Source organism: Neophocaena asiaeorientalis, unplaced genomic scaffold (genome assembly GCF_003031525.2).
Source record: "Neophocaena asiaeorientalis asiaeorientalis breed wild unplaced genomic scaffold, Neophocaena_asiaeorientalis_V1.1 scaffold95, whole genome shotgun sequence".
In the NCBI taxonomy this organism is placed as follows: Eukaryota; Metazoa; Chordata; class Mammalia; order Artiodactyla; family Phocoenidae; genus Neophocaena; species Neophocaena asiaeorientalis.
The window spans coordinates 730035-750396 of NW_020174924.1; the positions used below are offsets into that span (position 1 = coordinate 730035).

At 41.0% G+C, this 20362-nt stretch overlaps 1 protein-coding gene and 2 non-coding genes across 9 annotated transcripts in view; all 3 read right to left on the reverse strand.

Moving 5' to 3' along the window:
* Positions 1-20362, reverse strand: part of CHD8 (chromodomain helicase DNA binding protein 8) — a 57012-nt gene that overhangs the window by 1979 nt on the left and 34671 nt on the right. For 5 of the 7 annotated variants that reach the window (XM_024761255.1, XM_024761261.1, XM_024761257.1 and 2 more), the window contains 27 exons: positions 18848-18985; positions 17476-17597; positions 17087-17330; positions 15804-15980; positions 14668-14811; positions 14150-14405; positions 13363-13573; positions 12914-13109; positions 11740-11907; positions 11367-11546; positions 11095-11205; positions 10553-10749; positions 10102-10301; positions 9841-10021; positions 9663-9752; positions 9099-9202; positions 7830-7959; positions 6594-6669; positions 6081-6135; positions 5699-5906; positions 5075-5283; positions 4262-4981; positions 3889-4040; positions 3308-3610; positions 2358-2471; positions 1990-2169; positions 1473-1589 (listed from right to left, as the gene is read on the reverse strand). In XM_024761255.1, the coding sequence (XP_024617023.1) occupies positions 1473-1589; positions 1990-2169; positions 2358-2471; positions 3308-3610; positions 3889-4040; positions 4262-4981; positions 5075-5283; positions 5699-5906; positions 6081-6135; positions 6594-6669; positions 7830-7959; positions 9099-9202; positions 9663-9752; positions 9841-10021; positions 10102-10301; positions 10553-10749; positions 11095-11205; positions 11367-11546; positions 11740-11907; positions 12914-13109; positions 13363-13573; positions 14150-14405; positions 14668-14811; positions 15804-15980; positions 17087-17330; positions 17476-17597; positions 18848-18985 (4983 nt within the window). The remainder of the gene's footprint in view (positions 1-1472; positions 1590-1989; positions 2170-2357; positions 2472-3307; positions 3611-3888; positions 4041-4261; positions 4982-5074; positions 5284-5698; positions 5907-6080; positions 6136-6593; positions 6670-7829; positions 7960-9098; positions 9203-9662; positions 9753-9840; positions 10022-10101; positions 10302-10552; positions 10750-11094; positions 11206-11366; positions 11547-11739; positions 11908-12913; positions 13110-13362; positions 13574-14149; positions 14406-14667; positions 14812-15803; positions 15981-17086; positions 17331-17475; positions 17598-18847; positions 18986-20362) is intronic. The other 2 variants (XM_024761256.1, XM_024761259.1) reach the window with 2 other exon arrangements.
* LOC112410624 (small nucleolar RNA U6-53/MBII-28) lies at positions 2667-2775 on the reverse strand. The gene has a single exon (XR_003005460.1). It is a non-coding gene; the product is annotated as a small nucleolar RNA U6-53/MBII-28 (small nucleolar RNA).
* LOC112410623 (small nucleolar RNA U6-53/MBII-28) lies at positions 7046-7155 on the reverse strand. Its single transcript, XR_003005459.1, has one exon. It is a non-coding gene; the product is annotated as a small nucleolar RNA U6-53/MBII-28 (small nucleolar RNA).

Genomic DNA, 20362 nt, shown 5'->3' on the forward strand with positions numbered 1-20362 from the left:
AGGAAAAGCCTTCCTTACAGGCTGCTCTATAATGTTAAATTCAAGACAGAGAAGGTACCAGCCTCCTCGCCATCAGCCTCCCATATCAGCCATTCTGTGTATTACACCCTTGGTTCCATGGAGGCTAAGAGGGTAAATTAAAACACTCTTCCATGGTAACGATATTTATATGAAACCACTTTCACCAATATAAAAATAATAAATAAGCCTTATAAATTCACCTCAAAAATACATATATATTATGTGCAAAATAATGTTCTCAGAATTTGTTGAATGCAAAAGACATATTTTTCATTTGGAAATTAATTTTGTTAAAAGATAAACCATGTGGTTTTATGTATATATCACATACATATAAAGATATATATAAAAGATCAAATGGGAATGATTAGATAAAAGTGCTAATCCATTTTAAATGCTTACCAAACCAAACCATGATTTATATATGTTTATATTTAAACAATACGACTATTGTCCAAAGTAAGGCAAACAGAGCCAAGAGAAACTTTTGCAGTTATATTTTGATGGAAAGGATTATGGGTTCTTAATCCACCAAATCTATAACCACGATAAAAGTATAAGTACATCTGAAAATAATGGAATTAACTCATGACCAAAATTGTTATTATAAACTATAAAACATGATTTCCTGTCTTTTTCCATTACTGGTATATTATTAGTGGTTCTCAACCTCTTCTATGTTGGGAAACCCCATGACTGTTTTCTTTAGTAGGTCCCAAATCACTGCTTTTTTTTTCTGGCTGCATTGCATGGCTTGCAGGGATTGAACCCGGGCCCTCAGCAGTGAAAGCACAGAGTCCTAACCACTGGACCGCCAGGGAATTCCCCAAATCACTTCTAAAATATATAGAATCATAAAACTTTTAAGAGATTATCTGCTTCAAAACCCTCAACTTTTCAGGATATGCAAATTGAAAAAGTTAAAGCATCTGCCTAAAATCCTCTAGTCAGTAGAACAGCAGGATAAGGCCTTGAATTTTCTAACACATGTTAATAATTCTTTTTTTTTTTTTTTTTTTTTTTGCGGTACGCGGGCCTCTCACTGTTGTGGCCTCTCCCGTTGTGGAGCACAGGCTCCGGATGCGCAGGCTCAGCGGCCATGGCTCACGGGCCCAGCCGCTCCGCGGCATGTGGGATCTTCCCGGACCGGGACACGAACCCGTGTCCCCTGCATCGGCAGGTGGACTCTCAACCACTGCACCACCAGGGAAGCCCACTAATTCTTACATTTTAACATGCCTAAAGTTAGCTTTTAGAATTTTATGCTGTTCTAGAGATGACGATGCCACAGGACTGTAAAAATACCAGTAAAAATACTATGGTTTCTTTCTTTGTGAACTGAAGATAAATTTTCTCAAACATACGCTGGAAGAAAGATAAATAACATTAAATAATTTCTCTAATCATATCTAGTGTGGGAACAGAGTGGTAATACCTCAAGTCTCACTCACCCTTTTTCCATTCCTAGAGTTAGCTGTCTGTACTGGTTCCATTCCCAAACAGTTCAATTCTGCCTTATTATTTTTTTTACATCTCTGCCACTTCTGTTTTCTGCGATCCTCCATATACTGCAATAGAAAAGCTGCAGTTATCCTAAAGGAATAAAAAAATCTTCTCTGGAGTAATCATTAAGGTACTAGTGTCTACTTTGACCATAAATGCTTATTGTGTGGATAAATTAAATATTAGTCCTACTGGAAAACTGCCATGAAGCAGACTTCTCCAAAAAAATTAGGTCATTATGTAATAGTTCAATGGTAAATATTTGCCTAGCATTTAGTTTCACAAGTACTGTAACATTATTTGGATCCTCACAACAACTCTGTGAAGTAGGAAGACTAAGTATAATTACTCTTATTTTGCCGATGGAGAAACAATGACATAATATATGGCATGCTTCCTCCCTCTCACACAGCTTAAATACCAAGGGAATGACTTTAAATCTTGCTGCATGGAACTGCCACTCACCGCTAGAAATCGGGGATCGACAGCGAACTCTGGATGACCCTGTAACCACATCTCCAGTTCAGCCCGGCGAGGGGCATCCTCACCCACCAGCAAAGTCCCATCCACCTTATTGATGACAGGGATCCGGGTCTCCAGGTCCACATCAAGGTGATTAGGCTCTTCCATGCACTCCACCTCCAGCTGCAAACCCAGAATCCACCCCCATGAGCACATACTCTTCTTTTGGGTAGGGAGGGAGGGGGGTGCAGAGCCAATGGTAGCCATAAAATAGTATCTTCTACTCCCTCAATCCCAACTGCCTTCATCAATTACTGGGAACAAAAATATTTTATCTAATCATCATATTAAAGACTTTCTCTACCACTTACCTCAACTAGCTTCTTTCTGTTCCCTTTCTTCTTATGAAAAAGAGGATGTCCATCTCCCATTACTCCATTAGCCATCAACTTGTGCTTCTGGAATGTTAACTTCAATCCTTCCTCCTAGGAAGACAACCCACCCACCGAAGACATCATATGGCATGTTTTTAAAATAAAAATCAAGTTTAGGGGGACTTAGGGTAAGGGTCATCCTCTGGTTCAATGATGGTGAGAAGAAAGGCCATTGACTAATGGGTAGAAATTAGAAATACAAGAAGACATATCATTTTTTCCTTAGATTTCATTTCTTGACCTAGTGCCCCTCAGGTAGATTTAAGAGAAGTAGATTTACCTCAACAACACCCAATGCAGGGAAAAGATCCCCTATCTGGTGTCTCAGTATTAGCATGGCAACTCATCACAGGGGCAAAATCCTGATATTCCTGTCACATACTAATTTCAGAAAATTTTCTTATTGAGTACTTAATGACCACCTGCTAGGGTTCATTAGGGAAGAGCATCAGGAAAAATAAAATTTTCCATCCATAAAACAATACTGATTTAATTTCAGTAGGAATAATTCCTTTTTATTTTTAACTTAATAAGGCCCATAATACTTGGGCATCACTTTAATACCTTTTCCACAGTTTGATTTCAATTTTTAAAAACCAGGTTTCTAGGCTCCAGAAATGAGCCACTCAAAAGAACCCTTGTGTCAATCAAATTTCTTTTAAGGATATGGTTTCTTTTAATCTAGTCCTCAGGAGATACAAGTCAAGATAAGATCCCTTCCTTTAGTGCAGTGACTTTTCCTAAATGGATCTTTGTGAGCGCTTTTTTCTTCTCCTCTCATTTTTAAAGTCAGTGGACCAAACGAGCTTAGTATTATGTTCGGACAGCTAGTCAGCAAGAATTACAGACTCCTTCCTCACTTCCCAGTGCCTAGATGCTCAGCTTACATCTTTGATCTGAACTGTAAACTCCTTCTCATCCATGCCTCGGCGAAGTTTGGTGAACTGAGCTGCCGCTGTGGTGACGGCGGACACTTCCTCCTCTGCCATGGAAGCTGCGCTGCTACTTCGTGGTGTGGGGACCGGAGAGTCACCATATTCTCCTGGAGTCAATGAGGGACTGTCTAGCAAGTGGTTGCCTGACCCCAAAATTCCTCCTGTTACCATTTCTTGGCTCCGGCGGCTAGAAGGCCACTTCCCTGAGAGTACGGCCTGGCAGACGAGGTCAATACGGTTTATCAGGACACGATCCTGAGTGGGGAAAAAGAAATCAGTTAGGGCCTGAGTACTAGCTATGTGATCCTGTGACAAAAAATAGTTCCATCATTATCAGGTTAATTAAAAATCATAAGTCAGACAGGAGGGAGGTAGGAGTATCAGATCCCAAAGTCAACTGGGAAGAGTTTCACGAAAAAGACATGTAGCACTAAACACAATCAAAGAAACCCAGAACCATCTATTATTCCTTGTTCTCTGTATATGTCACACTGTATTTTTAGACTCGACATGTCCAGGAATGAGGCTGTTACCTTGGGCCACTCAGAAGCTCTTTGTCTTTCTTGTAGCAGCAGCAGCTCAGGGGTCATTTGTTCTCCATCTTCATTTGCGAATCCATCTTGGGACATAGGGAGGGACAGGAGACTTTCTTCATCATAGAGCTTTGAGCGGGACCGGTCAGCAGCTAGAGAGCATACAGAATGTGTGAGCAAAAGTGGAAGAATAAAGTTATATAGGAATGGTATTACATGGGCTTTAAATAAAGGCCCTAAGAATAACAGATCTCCTTCGATATTCTATCAAATCAAAATCTGAATCTCAGAGGATGCATTTAGAAAAGAAGGGAAAGAGCGGGGCGGGGGGGGTAATGGGGAAGAGGGCCAACAGCCTGTCACATGCACTCACTTAGCTTCTCTTCCTTCTCGTCCTCACTCTCATCAGTGCTGGAGCTGGAGCTGGATGAGGATGAGGAAGAAGAGGATGATGGTGACAGCTTGCTCAAGTCCAGCTCAGAGTCTGAATCATCCTCATCCTCCAGTTTGACTGGTGGAACACTCCGGGAAACCAGAGGGGTAGTATCAGAGGGGGCTACTCGCATCTCATAGTCTTGTGGGGTTGGTCGGCTCCTGGCCACCACCTCATGCTCTAGCTTTAAAGTCAGACTCTCCAGACTGGGGACCTGGGCAGCTGTCTCCTCAGGTGGCTTTTCAACAGGAGCATCTGGGCGCAGGGGCAGTGGTGAGGCAGTGCGCGAGGTATACTGCTGGTGTAGCAGTGGAGTAGAGCAGCGTGATAGGGATGGAGCTGGTGCTCCTGCCTGATGGTTCTGCATATAATTCATACGGGCAGCCAGAAAAGAGAAGTCTGGGTCCTGCATGATGTTGCAGTCTGTTTGGCTCACCCCATGGCGGGCTGCCCCTCGTAGAAGCTCCCCATCATGCCGAACGGGCTCCCACCATTTAGGCAATTCAGGACCTGGAGGCTGACATAATGCCAGCCGATCTTCCAAAAGAGGGTGGCATAAAACTTGTTCCCGTAAGCGCCGAAGCAATTCAATACGGTAGAGAGTCCGTGAGGCCCTTTCCTCAGTGATGGGCTCAATGAACAGATTAGGGTCTGGGGGTTCTGCAAGAGATAAGGGTGGAAGAAGAAATGAACCAAGAGTTGGTTCTGTCACAGTCCATCCCCACTCACCCAAGACGCTTCAGTCTTGCTTACCATCTCCAGCTGCTGGGGGAAGGCGGCACACTTGGCGGCACATGGCCACAAAGCCATGGAAATACTTGGTAAGGCTTTCATCTGTTTTTTTGTCCAGTCGGGCAAAAGTGCGGAATCGATCCCAATGGAACTGCATGGTATCGGGGTCATACTCCACACCAAAGGTAGAAACTACTCGATAGAAATCAGTTTGTTCACGCCTTGTCCATCTACAAAGGGAAGAGGAATCAGGCAACAGTGATCAGAACACAGGGAATGGTTACTTCTTAGTATGGCTTAGAATATCTGAATGCACAAAAAATGAAAGTTGGGGCAAAAAAAAAAAAAAAAGCCCCTGAAGACAGCAGAAGAGGTAGGAAGAGGTACTCTGTAACATGTAAGAATTTAAGAATTAGCAAGCTAAGGGGGAAAATGATGCAAACAACTCAATGAGGATGCCTACATATGAGATCTTCCTGGGAGTTATGATTAAGTGTGGTTTTATGTCGTAGAGCTGTAACAAAGACAAAAAAGATGGTCCCTCTTAGGGAATTCCAAATAATCCTTCCTAAGATGCTTTTCAATATAGGGCCCATAGCTGAAGACAAGCTTACAGCTCAGTTCAAATTCCCAGCCATATTTTACCGTTGCTGTTTCTCCCGCCGTGCAATTTCTTTTAGCTTGAAGGCTGCCTCACAACGCCGCCTTCTCCGATCCCCACGTTCTGCAGCCTCTATCTTCATCTGTTCTCTCTTGTAGCTGCGCTGATAGGCTGTTACTAGGCGCCGAAGCCTAGCTGTCAAAGCAGAGCCTGGAGGCCAGAATAGATGGCCTGGCTGTTGGGTCACCTGGGCTGTGGGCAGCAAAGTAGAATAAACAGGAAGTACAGGAAAGGTAGTAGAGATAACTGGTATTTCAACCCACCCAAAGGCAAAGCTCTCTGGTATCCCAGGAAAGGACAGAATTCAGTCAGTCTCCCAACCCCACCACCCCACACAAAATTATACTAGTTGACTTAGAAGTTTACCTTCATCTCCATCTATAACTGAGATCTCCTCATCCATCATCATCAAGGGATCACCCTAGAGAAGATCCACCCCACAGGATGGAGAGGGGAGGAAAAGGGGGTAAAATTGGCACTCTGAAATCACTTTCTCGTGTGTGTCTTTCTATGGCACCACGGGATCCAGAAAATTTTCTCATGAAAGGAACTCTCACAGAAAATTGGAAGCAACCAACTAAAAGAATATGAAAATAAAACCTGAAAAGTCAGTCCTTATCAAAGGCTTGAAGACAGTGGGACTCAGGAATTAAGTAGTCAAATAATATACTTCATTGTCCAGCTTGGGTCCCACCTCCTCCACAAAGCCATACCTGATCTCCCCCAGCTGGTGTTAAAATCCTTTCCATTGATACTTTATAGTCTCAGATGGTCTTTCCATTTTGTATTATAAATTAATCAATATACTTCATGATTCAGGGAATAGGAGAATACTATTTAGTAATAGAGAAAAGCTGGACTCAAAAGAGAATTCCTCACCTCATCATCTTGATCCTTTGGGGGACCCTGGAGTGGTTTATATTCAGGATCTTCACAATCTTTATCAAAGTCAACCCTAAAATCATCCAGAGGCGTGAGAAAATGACAAAGTTCAGTTCTAAATCGTTTGACTTTAAAAGAAACACTTTGACCAGCACATTTCCTTTCTCTTACTACCTCTTTTTATTGTTTAACCCATTTTCCCCCTCCTTCCCAACTAGTATTTACTTTTATTACTTCATTTGAATGGTCTATGCTTGCTTATTTTTACTATTGATACTTTGCTCTATTGAGTAGAAGGATGATATAATAAATGATTTGCAATAAATAAACAATCCAATTTCCTTTGAGGGTCCTATACTAGGCAAACTGAGGTTGTGATCATCAAAGAGAAATCTCTCAATCACAAAGGACTGGGACGGTATTCATGAGCGAAGCCAACTATTTCACATGCCCCTCAGGTCTCCACGTGAGAAGTTTTGTTAAACTCATTGGCACCCAAACCAGGGCAACAATGCCCTACCTGGTGGCTCAGTATTAGCATGGCAACTCATCATCGAGGCATGTATCCAGGCAGAGTAACACCTTTATGTGTCAGCCGCCACTGGGAGATAAACCAGGGCTAAAATTTCCTGAGGCTCTATCATATAAGTGGCATGGGATTGCTGCATGACTACTACCTTTCAAGAGAACCAGTTATCCTCTCAGCTACTACAGCTGTACAGAAACGCATTGCAAAGAAAACTGAATAGAACGTCAAATAAGCCATTTGGGAATAACATTAATTTTCACCCTTAGTTGCATCAGACTGCAATGTATGGTTTTAGGCCAGTTTATGGAGACCTTTCTGCTGGTCTCACTATTTGTTAAGAGTTTATCATTCATGAGTATAACCACCATTAAGAATCCGAATGGGGCTTCCCTGGTGGCGCAGTGGTTGAGAGTCCGCCTGCCGATGCAGGGGACACAGGTTCATGCCCCGGTCCAGGAAGATCCCACATGCCGTGGAGCGGCTGGGCCCGTGAGCCATGGCCGCTGAGCCTGCGCGTCCGGAGCCTGTGCTCCGCAACGGGAGAGGCCACAACAGTGAGAGGCCCACATACCGCAAAAAAAAAAAAAAAAAGAATCCGAATGGGTTCAGTCAAAGCTAGAGTTATGTTATCTCTTAATACAAGCAACAAATACCCTTCATAGGGTGGACACAGAGCTTTAAGAGAACTAAACACTAATGCTTACCCTTCCACTATGTCAGAAAAATTATCCAACACTCGATGTTCTGCTGCAATGGCTTTGTCATCTGGTCGGCCAGCCTTTTCCAGGAAGCACAAGGCTGGGTCTGCCCTCATAGTATTATATTTTTCATAGCCTAGAAGAAAAAGAGCCATAATTTGAAGAAAATCAGAGATTCATTTTGCCTTTATGTAAGTAAGCTTCGTATGCTGCTGCAATAACAATGTGGGCTACTTTGGTATCATAATGCAAAATATAGTGAAAATTTTAACTTGGATAGCTGTTGGGTTATAGTACGATATTTAACATTTCTACAGCAATTTAGAGTCACAAGGAGTTTTATCACTAGTTACTGAAAACAGGAATTTAATCGGTGTTTTTAGAGAATGGTAACAGATTTACTTAGCCATTTAACGGGTAATATTTTATCATCATTCTTACTATCAATACATAAGTGAGGAAATTTTAAAAGTTTAAATGATTTAGAACTAGGTCACACATTTTCTAATAAAGGATAAGAGATCTGCACCTGCAAACAAACAGGCACTCTGAATGTTTGATGAATGATGAACACACTTCAGGTTGTTCTAAAGCCTCTGTGTCTTACAAGTAAATCTAAGACTACAAATGCTCACAGTTTTTCCTATCCAATTAAACGTGTCAAAAACGTGAATTAAGTGCCACTACTTTTATTTTATAGAAGTAAATGTGAAAGTATATTAAAAAAGAAATGATATTCCAATTCACTAAGTCACTAGGCTGGAAGTTAGCACTTACTGCTTTTAATGTCTGGAATTTGTTATTAGGCAAGACTGAAAAGGGAGTTTTCTCCCTTTTTATACTCTATTTTTGTTTTACTCAAGCATGGTTGTTCACAACTATGTGAGAGTAAACGCTGAATATTTAGACAAATAAGATGTTATACAAGAAGAACACTTTCAGCAAGCCACAGGAAAGTGATACAATTTAAACATGGTTATTATTAACAAGAGTGGACATGCATTATTTCCCCGGATTGTGGAAGCTTAACTTAGATACCACTACATACAGATTGGTAACGGTGATTAGAGAACAAATGCGAGACTCCCTACCTTGGGATTTAACTATCCATCTGGTCTTTCTTAAACATTTATTCATAGGAACTAATGGCTCTGGATATTTAAGGACTAGTTTCCCATTCAAACATAATTATTGGTCATGAGCATTTTGCTAAATATCCCATCTGTGGACATAAATCTACAATGGGAAAAGAACAGACTAAGAGCAGATACCTACCATGCTTAAAGACTCCAATGAGCAGGGACTTATCAGCCTCACTGTCCCACCATGTTGTTGGAACCTCCAGCTGATCCACTACTGGGAACCATATGTCAATCTCACTAAAGGTATAAGAGGCAGAGTCAGCATAGCAATGCAGGAAATTAAAGTAGACAATCCTTGGGAAGATTATTACAGGTATCTTCTTTTATCTATTAATTTAAATGGTCACACATCTGCCTATTTCCTTCCACTGGTATCAAGAACAGCTGTCCCTCAGTATCCACAGGGGATTGGTTCCAGGAGTCCCCCCAGATACCAAAATCCATGGGTGTTCAAGCCCCTTATATAAAATGGTGTCGTACAATGAATACAGTTGGCCCCTCATATCCATGGATCCAACTAACCATGGATCAAAAGGATGCAAAACCCATGGATACAAAAGGTCGACTGTACAGGACTGAAGACCTGATATACAGATCTTAATTATCAGGTATCCCCAAAATAGTTTAGAATGAAATTGGTACACCAATCTTTTCTGGAATAAGCCATGGCATAAAGAAAAATACAGCATAACTTTACCTGGCAATAGCACCCCCTAACACCTTCTCTGCCTGGTCTCCAATAACCTCCTGTCTCAGATAGTACAGCATTCGTACCCGCAACAGGACCCTAGAAGGGACAGAGAAAGAACTGGCTCAATAATAGTGTAGAGAGCTCGAGGTGGAAAATGCTTTAGTGTGCTAAATTCCATCCTTACTTGTTACACTGATGTTTCAAGTGCTTCTTATAACTCTCATCTTGGAACAGAGTATCAGGGTTATATTTCCGGATCCAATCTGCCTTATGGATATCAAAAGTGCTTTGTGACTTTACTTTTTTCCCCTTGCGTCCACGGGGCACGGGGATAGACAGACCTGGGAAAGGGGATACATCGAAGACTTGGATTGAGAAAAACCCTTGGACCTGAAGAGGATTAGGTAACCTATAAAAAGATGAAAAGCAAAGACTTGATAATCACCTGAATGATTCTGCAATTCTTTTGTCTTGCCATTTTCAGCAGGGCTAATCAAGTCCCAGATGAAGCCTTTGATATTTTCATCCCCACGATAGTGTAAAAGACAGTACACAAGGATGGCCCGGCAAATCGTTTCCACATCTCTTTCAGTCATCCGTCGCTTGAAGCGTCCATGAGACAGAATATCTCGCCACCGTCCCCAACTTAAAAAAAAAAGCCAAAAAAAGAAATTATACTGATATTTTCCTGGGGACTCTAATTCAGTGATATTCCCCAGTCCCTCAGAATCGCGTTTCCCAAAAGGTGGGAGACAAAAAGATCTTGGAAAAACATGGTAACAGAATAAAGTTTTTCCCATTATCCCCTCTTTGACCATAGCTTCCAATTTGAAAAGCAAACTAGGTGTCTATCAGGATGGAGATGAACTACCTCTGATGGCAAGGTGGGTTCTTACCCATATACCAGGAGATGCTTTTCCACCCGAAAGCAGTCAGTGCGCCCATAGGTATGATGACGGTCATGTCGGCGAGAGCGTGGCCGCTCATCATCTTCACTTTCCAAATCAGAGAATTCCACTAGGTCATCATCTTTCAGAGTGCTGAAGTGGCGGGTCTGTTTTCGTACTCTAGGTGTGTCAATCACCAAGTTATTCTATGCAGAGAACAAAAGGAGAAGTAACTCTCTTCACGATATGATCATGGGAAAGGAATTAAAGACAATCAGACTGAAATAGCCTTGGATATAACATTTGTAGATACTCAAAGAGAGATTCTTTTTTGGACATGCAAAATAATCTACGGGTACTCAGGAAGCAAAATTAAGTGGTAGTTATCTAAGTAGTTTTCTGGGGCCTCCTGTGTAGAAAGTTTTTATCATGGCCCTTGTATATACCATTATAAGCCAAGGTCAGCACTGAAGAATCAGAGCAGCTATAAAGACTCCAGAAAGTAACGTGTTTTCTGCAATACTTCCTCCCTAAAGGAGAAGGAAGCTCACCTTGCTATTGAGTAGATCCATGTCCAGGTCAGCCTTTTTGGCCCACTTTTGCCAAAAGTTGGGGTCATCCAGAGAAATATCAGTCCTATTTTCAGAAGCCACAAAGCTTGCCTAGTGAGGAACAAAGAAACAGTAAAGTTGACTATACCACTTTTTTGAACAATGGGAAACCAGTATATTTAAAAACTACATTGATAAAATACATTCAATTCTAGAGAGCCCTGTCTCTCTCTCTCTCTGCTTCTTCAGCCGCTGGCACTGACAGAACATACCTTAGCAAACGTAGAACCCTTTCCTTCGGATTCAATGGTGATGGTAGTGGTTCGTCTTAACAAGATCTGGTCAATGTCCTCTTCACAAAACTTGGAGCCCTCATCATCTTCCTCCATTATGGCTGCATATGCTCCCTTCCGTAAGAGATCTTCAATCTCCTTCTTGGAGAACTGCTGGATCTACAAAATCCAATAGAAAGGTGAAAAAACTACAAGAGAATATTATCTAACCATATCATGACATTTTATTATATTTTAAGAAACAATAATTGAGAACCCAAATGAGAGGTCAGGATCCTATGCAAAAATAGCTTTTGTCTCCCTCCATCACTATGACCTGTTACAAGTATAGCTAGAGATTAAGAAGACTCACTCCAGTAATGTTGCCATCCCGACCACTCATGGACTGAAGCACAGCTTTATCCAATCCTAACTTGAGGCTAGCCTTATCAAACATCTCTCTCTCATAAGAATTACGAGTGATGAGACGGTACACCTTCACAGCTTTACTCTGCCCAATTCGATGACACCGTGCTTGGGCCTGGTGGAAGGAAGGGCAAAGATAACATAACATTAGAGGGACTTCCCTGGTGGTCCAGTGGTTAAGAATCCCCCTTCCAATGCAGGGGATGCGGGTCCGATCCCTGGTTGGGGAACTAAGATCCCACGTGCCACAGGGCAACTAAGCCCGTGCGCTCTGGAGCCCGCGTGCCACAACTAGAGAGAAGCCCACATGCCTCTACAAAGATCCCGCGTGCCGCAACTAAGATCCCGCGTGCCACAACTAAGACCTGATGCAGCCAAATAAATAAAATAAATTAATTAAAAAAAACAAAAAACATAACATTAGAGGGACTTCCCGGGTGGTCCAGTGGTTAAGAATCCCCCTTCCAATGCAGGGGATGCGGGTCCGATCCCTGGTTGGGGAACTAAGATCCCACGTGCCACAGGGCAACTAAGCCCGTGCGCTCTGGAGCCCGCGTGCCACAACTAGAGAGAAGCCCACATGCCTCTACAAAGATCCCGCGTGCCGCAACTAAGATCCCGCGTGCCACAACTAAGACCTGATGCAGCCAAATAAATAAAATAAATTAATTAAAAAAAACAAAAAACATAACATTAGAGGGGGTGGGGGGAGAAGGATTCAAAATACCAATTTCCATCTATAAAGCAGCCATGAAATCAACTCAAAATCAAAAGTCAACTACAAGATGAAATTATTGCCCCATCATCTAGACCGGGGTCAGCAAATCCTAGTCACCTGTTTCTGTAAATAAAGTTTTTGCTGAAACACAGCTCTACCCATTTATTTACATATTGTCTATAGCTGCTTTTGTGGTACAAGAGCAGAGGTGAGTAGTTACAACAGAGGCTGTCTGATTTACAAAGCCTAAAATATTTATTATCTGGCCCTTTACAGAACAAGTTTGGTAACCTAACTAACAATTCTATACTCTCTAAGAGACAAGACTTTCTAAGAGATCCTGATCCTGTTGCAAAACCTCCCAGGTTAGGTGATTAGTCCCTAAGACAATGATTTCCTTTACCTGCAGGTCATTTTGCGGATTCCAATCTGAATCAAAGATGATGCAAGTATCAGCAGCTGTGAGATTAATTCCAAGTCCACCAGCCCGGGTGCATAGCAAAAAGACAAATCGGTCTGAGTCAGGCTTGCTGAAGCGGTCAATAGCAGCCTGCCGAAGGTTGCCTCTAACTCGCCCATCGATACGCTCATACAAGTACCTGTATGGGAATCACAGGAAAGAAAGTTTAATCAGCTAAGCAGAAAAAGAGAACAAAAAAGCAGACTGGGATTAATATCAGTACCTCTATATCTCTAGTTCACCAAAAACTTTATCAGAAAGTGGAGAGTGAGAGTCTTAAACACTTCTCTTATCCCAGTCCTGGTCAACTTTAATTAAACCCAGGCCCTCCTACTCTTTGCAGCCTTATGAGTATATAGTAAACACATGGTGAAGAATGACTCTTTTCTTACCTCCTCTGGATTAGATAATCCTCTAGGATATCTAGGCAGCGTACCATCTGGGAGAAGATCAGAACCTTATGGCCACCAGCTTTAAGTTTCGGAAGTAACTTGTCAATAAGAACCAATTTGCCAGCTGAACGAACCATTGCCTGCAAGTGGAAGTCATGAGGTATGATATGGCAAGCTTCTCGAAATTCTGTTAGGATTTTTTCTTCTGCACCTGCCAAAAGAAAAATCAAACCTGATGGTGAGATCCAGAGAAACATACAAAGGCTGCAGTTTATTTAACTGAGACAAGGAAGCAAAGAAAAAAAGGTAATCTAACTTGATATCAATGTTACACACAGAATTTCAGCACCCCCAAAATCCTAAGTCATCCTCAATTTTATTCATACAAAATATTCCTTGTAAGTCAGGCTTAAGAACTGGGTAAAATATATGTAAGTATGTGGACAAGGACCAGAATAGTATATACAAACCACTATTACCACCCTGCTGGCACCCAAAACACAAACAGCAAAATGGAGTACCACTGAAGACAGAACAGCATGACTTGAGTTCTTATTCATGAAATTCTAAAGAGCAAATCCTTTTTAACTTTGGTGATTATGCAGGATCAAAGGGGTAGAAAGAACTACAGGAAGACTTCCAAATGAGAATTGTTTTAAAAGGAGAAATCTCCTTTATTCCCAAATTAGGATGGATCAGTCAATGCATACATTGTTCCTGAGGAATATCACTTAGAAAGTAAACAAGGTAACACAGAAATGTAAGTATTTTCCAGGAATTCCCTCACCATTGATGAGATATGGGTGGTTGCAGCATTTGCGCAACTCCATCATTGTATTGAGTAGATTAGGCATGTTAGTATGGCCTGCCCCTTTGGAAAGAAAGGAGAAATTCTTCTCCAAAATAGCCCGATAGTATTTCTTCTGAATGTTGGTCAGCTCTACTTCAATAATGGTTTCCTGCTTAGGTGCCAGGTTCTTTTCAACATCCTCTTTGAGTCTTCTCAGCATCATTGGCTTGAGAATGGCCTGTAGCTTTTGAACCTGTGCCCAATACAGAGAAAAAAGAAATCACTAACATGAGGACAAACATTCTCACATTAGGTGGAAACATGGAGAAATACCATGAGAGTTTTCCAGTATCTGAGAAAAGTAGACTTTGGACAATGCCACAAATGATGTAGGCACAAGGTTACATACAGGAGTTCAGAACAGCCTGTGATAATCTAAGACAGTAGATATCTGCCTAGTACAAACTTTACCTCTTTTTGTCCTGGGTTAGTACCGCATTAGACAGACTTCCTACCTGTTCCTCTGTCTTGAGATCCCCAAAGTCCTTGAGGAACTCTGATTCTGACGGAAACTGTGAAGGTTCCAAGAAATGAAGCAGGCTGAACAGTTCCTCCACTGTATTTTGCAATGGTGTTCCTGTGAGTAGCACTTTGTGCTCCTAGAAATGGAGAACACAGAAGAATGATAAAACTCAGAAGGACTTCTAGGGTTTTCTATCAAGTATATAACTTTAGCTTTCATTTCTTTAACTGTAAAATTATGGGAATGGACCAGACTACTCTCTTAACTTTTTTACTTGCTCCCTCTTTTGATAAAATATTCAAGAAAACCCTTGATATTATTTAACATATTAATTTATCTTAAATATTATAAGCCAGTAAAGAAATATTCAGAATACGTTTTTTTCCAATTAAATATGCCTCTCCACACTCAACTCCCCACAGACATCCTAACATGTCCCCCTCTGAAGAATGTACCTGTGCTGGGTTAAATATGGCCAATAATTTTCGGTAGTTCCTCCTATCAAGGTTCACCCCTTGAACATGGGCTTGCCTTGTAACTCGCTCTGACAAAGAGAATGTAGCAGAAGTGATATCATGTGAGTTTCAGAGCCTATGCCTCAAAGGCCTTGCAGCTTCCACCTTTACCCTCTTGGAACACTGCCCTGACTCTATCATGTACAGAAGCAAAGTCTGGCCCACAGGGGGTGACGGGCCATGTGGAAGATGACCCAGCCAACAACCAGCACCAACTGTCAGCTACAGCTGCATTACTGACTCCAGGCAAGACCACCAAAAGAATGGGCTCACCAAGCCCAGCCTAAGTTGCTGAGCTAGAGAATCATGAAAAATATAGCTGTTTTAAGCCACTAAGTTTTTGGATATTTTGTTATGCAGCAATAGGTAACTAACGTAATACCCAACCTCTCCACCCAGTTGAGAACCATTAACCTACAATCACCTACCAACTCTAAAATTTATATGAATTTTATGACTTTCAGGTTACCATTCCCACAGGCCATACCCACCACCCAATACCAAGACTCATTCTTTTCTTCTCTGCTAAATTAAGGTTATATTAATTCCATAGGGAATTAGGATTTCTTTAATTCCAGGTGTTTCTGCCCACAAGTCAGTGAGAGGAACTCACCAGGTCCATGTGCTTGAGACTATCAAGCAGCTTGCAATTACGGTTCTTTAGTCGATGGGCTTCGTCAATGATGACACAACGCCATTCAATCTCACGAAGCTCGGGACAGTCTGACAAAATCATCTCAAAAGTGGTGATCAGGGCATCAAACTTGTATGCACCCGGGATGAGGCGCCCCTAAGCATGAAGGCAATAAAGTCAGAAAAGGCCTAAAATGTACCTAAAGGAGATGCTCTTCCGAATCACACATCCGTTTTTTATATTCAGGCAGGCTTAATAGGAAATACCAACTGCACCACCACCCACCTCTGCCACTGTTCATCTTCCTGATAGAACAGTGCCAAACCACTGAATCTAAGATACGCTGCCTCCTCAGCACACTCAGCTTCTTGGGAAAATGACAGACTTCACTGAATGAAGCTGGACATTTTTGACTCTGCTGCATGCCTACCTCATGTATTTCAGCCCTACACCTTCTGTTGGTAAACACTAAAATCCACAAATGTTGAGTGCTGCTGAAACATACAAGATAAAACTAAAAATGAAATAGCTAATGTAGTAAGTGATAATATTGGTTACTATCTAAAAAGTGGACAGAAGAATCCAATTATCTTAGCAAAATTAAGAGCAACAAAATACGACTTGAACAAATTTGGTTTGGTAGAAATAAAAACCACAGGAAACTAATGGTAGGAAAAAAAGTCTCATAAAATTCAATGTTAAGAAAAGATGGGGCTTCCCTGGTGGCACAGTGGTTGAGAGTCCGCCTGCTGATGCAGGGGACACGGGTTCGTGCCCCGGTCCGGGAAGATCCCATATGCCGCGGAGCGGCTGGGCCCGTGAGCCATGGCCGCTGAGCCTGCGCGTCCGGAGCCTGTGCTCCGCAGCAGGAGAGGCCACAACAGTGAGAGGCCCGCATACCGCAAAAAAAAAAAAAAGAAAGGACATGGCTTACGTTCACCACCATATGGATCAAGGAATTAATAAAGTAGCTAAATGAATTTCATTCTGGAAAATTCTTTCTCGATGAAAACATCAATGCTGATAAAACTCTATTTTAAATATATGTATTCATAAATAAAGTCAGAATTTCCACTGGATTAAAATGTCCACTGGATAAAAAGAGCGAAGTAAAAAAAATGCCCTGCACAATCTAAACAAAAATTTTGCCTTAAATCACAGAGAGTCTCAATAAAAGTCTTTGATTCATATAAAAGCCTCTAAAATACCAGGTACCTTGGCCTACTCTCTAAACCATAATATTTGTATTACATACAACTCACCCGTGAATCTTTACAGTACATTTCATACTGTTGAATCATCTGCCGGCTGGCCAGACTGCCATGGTACACAATAGTGTTCATCTCTGTCCACGTGTTGAATTCTCTCTCCCAGTTAGTAATTGTGGACAGTGGGGCAATGACCAGGAAGGGGCCATGGATGCCCACATTATATACCTCCTGTAAGAAGGCAATGGACTGAATGGTTTTGCCCAATCCCATCTCATCAGCCAGGATGCAGTTCTGCCTGCAGATTCATCACGGAAAAAGAAAAGCAAGTCAAAAGAGACCATCTTTTTAAAAAGTACTTAAAAAGAAACCGTTTCAACAGAAAAGAAATAAAAATAATCTCAGACTAAGCCTATATGTTATGGTCCTACTCTTTTCTTTACCTGTTATACCAATTAAAGAGCAGCCAATTGACCCCTTCCAACTGATATTCCCTTAATTGGTTTCTGTTTTTATACTCATGTGACAGCTCCAACTTCTTCCAGGCACTTGCTTGTGGACGATTCTAAAAAATAGAAAATTTGAATAAATGGCATGGAGACACTAACGAAATTAGGTAAACTTACTAGGTAGTTCTAATAGTTGAAGTCAATTCAAAAACATTAACATGTTAAATATATTCAAACTCATGAGTCCATAATGACACTTTTAAAAAAAAAGAGGAAGAAGGAAAGAGAAAAAGCCCACTGATCACTTTTGGAGGGTGCTAAGGAAGTACTTCATTATTTTGAAACTGGGAAATAAAGGATAAGGTAAATAAATAAAGCATTTATCCTCCATTCCTATACCATCTGTACCTTAGGGTAACCAAACAGTAGGTGAAACATATTTCTTTTTACAGAAGATTCTGTCTAATAAATGAAGAAATGATAGAATCACCATTTAAAACTCCTTAAAGAATGGATCTCAACAATGAACAAAAATGGCTATATCACAAAAGACAACCTATCAGAACCATCTATAAAGTGGATTTAGTGGTCTCCCTCCCCAACCTGACGCAGCCTCTAGAACAGTGTTATCTAATGGAACTGTCTACAATGATAGAAAATGTTTTATATCTGCCTTTAGCCACATGTGACTACTAAGCATTTGAAATGTGGCTGGTGGCTACTGTATTGGACAGAAGGGCTATAAAAAGTTCTAACAGACATTACTGCTCTACATCTAACTATTTATGTGAAATATAAGGGACAGAAAAGGTACCAAGGGGAATGTAACTGGCAAACTGACTATGGAAAACCCTAGAGAACAATCACCTGGTTTCTTCAAGAGAAAACTGCAAAGGAGGGAGAGGAGATCAAGGGGAAACTATAATTAAGAAAGATATATATGAGATATATATTAACTAATAGCAATATATAGACCTTACTTAGAATTTAATTCAAACAATTTAACAAAAGTTAGAAGATAATCAGGGAAATACAGTGATTGCTTACTTGATGATATTTAGGGATGGTTAAATTTTTTCAAGTGTAACAATGGTACTATTTATCTTTTAGACATAAACACTGAAATGTTACACATAAAATGAAGGAATCTGAGATTTCTTTTAAAATAATCTGGGAAATGAGTAGGTAGAGAAATATGTGAAACAAGATTGGCTATGTGTTCATTGTTAAAGTTGGGTGACAGTTACATTATACTACTTCTTCAACTTTTATATATGTTTGAAAATTTCCGTAATAAAAAGCTAAAACAAAGAAAATTAAATCATTGCCTATATGGACTTTACACTCTAAATGCAGATATACTTACCACCCTTTTGAGTTCTGGGTGCCTTGACTGGATCCGTTTAAATTCTCGAATCTTGCCCTCATCAACATCCTCTTTTAGCTCCCATGTACTATCCTCATAGGGCAGAGAGCACCATTTTACCAAGTAGTAAATTACAGGCTAAGAGAGAAAAAAGCCAAAGCCTTAATGAAACGATTCTGTGTTCTCTGCCGTGATTAAAAGATAAGAATTTGACTAAAGAATCAGATCACAAAGTGTCAATATCTAGAAAGGTGCCAAAAGCCAAAAAAGTCAGGCTGAAAACACCAGAGGCTCACCTGCTGATGCACTGTACTATTTATGGCTCTGATCCTGCTTCCAGACAATTTATCAGAATCTGCAAGTGAAATTCCTACCCAGCACCATCTAGAACACTAAGCACTGAAACGTTAGGCTCACCAACCAAGCAGATTAAACAAACACAAAAAATCCTTTATTGTGTTCAATTAGACTGAAATTGAATTGTTGAACTGAATTAATTATTGTTAATTATTGAATTAAAAGATATGGTAGCCCTGTTTCATACTATCCTCCTGGCACCAGATTTGATACAGTAGAAGCCAGGCTACTGTAGAAGCAAAGAACAGGTTAAATCCATAGGAGCAGAGCAGGACTGAAATCACTGGGCTTCTGAGCTCCTGGAGCTCTCAGCGCAGATGCTATTTCAAAGAGCAGCCATATGGTGGTAAAGAGATTTTCTTGCGAGCCCCAGGAAGCTAGGAGATAACTGCAAGAGGTATCCCCGAAGAGAGCTAAGAGTGAAGAGGAAGGGGAAATGCTGAAGCTCCAACTACGGTGCTATGCTCTATGTAGGCATTCTAGTGCAAGGGACGGCGCAGTGACCAGTGGTAATATGGCTCCTATTCTCACTACTCAAGATGACTGATCACTGACCGGACTGCATTTCCATATTTAGCTTATATGAATCGAGAAGAATTAGACTGGGCCTAGTGTAATCACCAGGAAATCTCTAATTATCAACTCATAGAATACCCCTTAAAACAGCCAGCAAGAAGTATGAAGATATGTGTCTCAATAGAGATATAGATCAAGGAATACCTAGAATTAATGTAATTTCTCTTTGACCTTTTTCTTTACTGTAGTGACTCAGGTCACTTTCTACATAAAGACATTTGTCCACGTCACATATTTCCAGCACCCTTACTCTTCCAAGGACTTTAATATTTATTATAATATTTATTTCCACTATTGGGTAATGTAATAAGGATGACAAACTCATTTTGGAGAAGAGGGGGAAATGGGCAAACAGAACGTTTTTATCCAACACTGGGAACATAAATTACAGTACCAGGGTACTAAAACACTTTCATCTGTCATACTGGTCCCAATACATTCCAGAGGAGCCTAATCAAAGTCCAATTACTTTTGGAAGATGAAGGTGTAAGTATAGTGATAGAGAGCATAAGATTTTCAAGGCTGGGAAGGCTGAGATCCTGAAAGCGATGAGAATAATTTAACAGTAGCTAACCTGTCCTG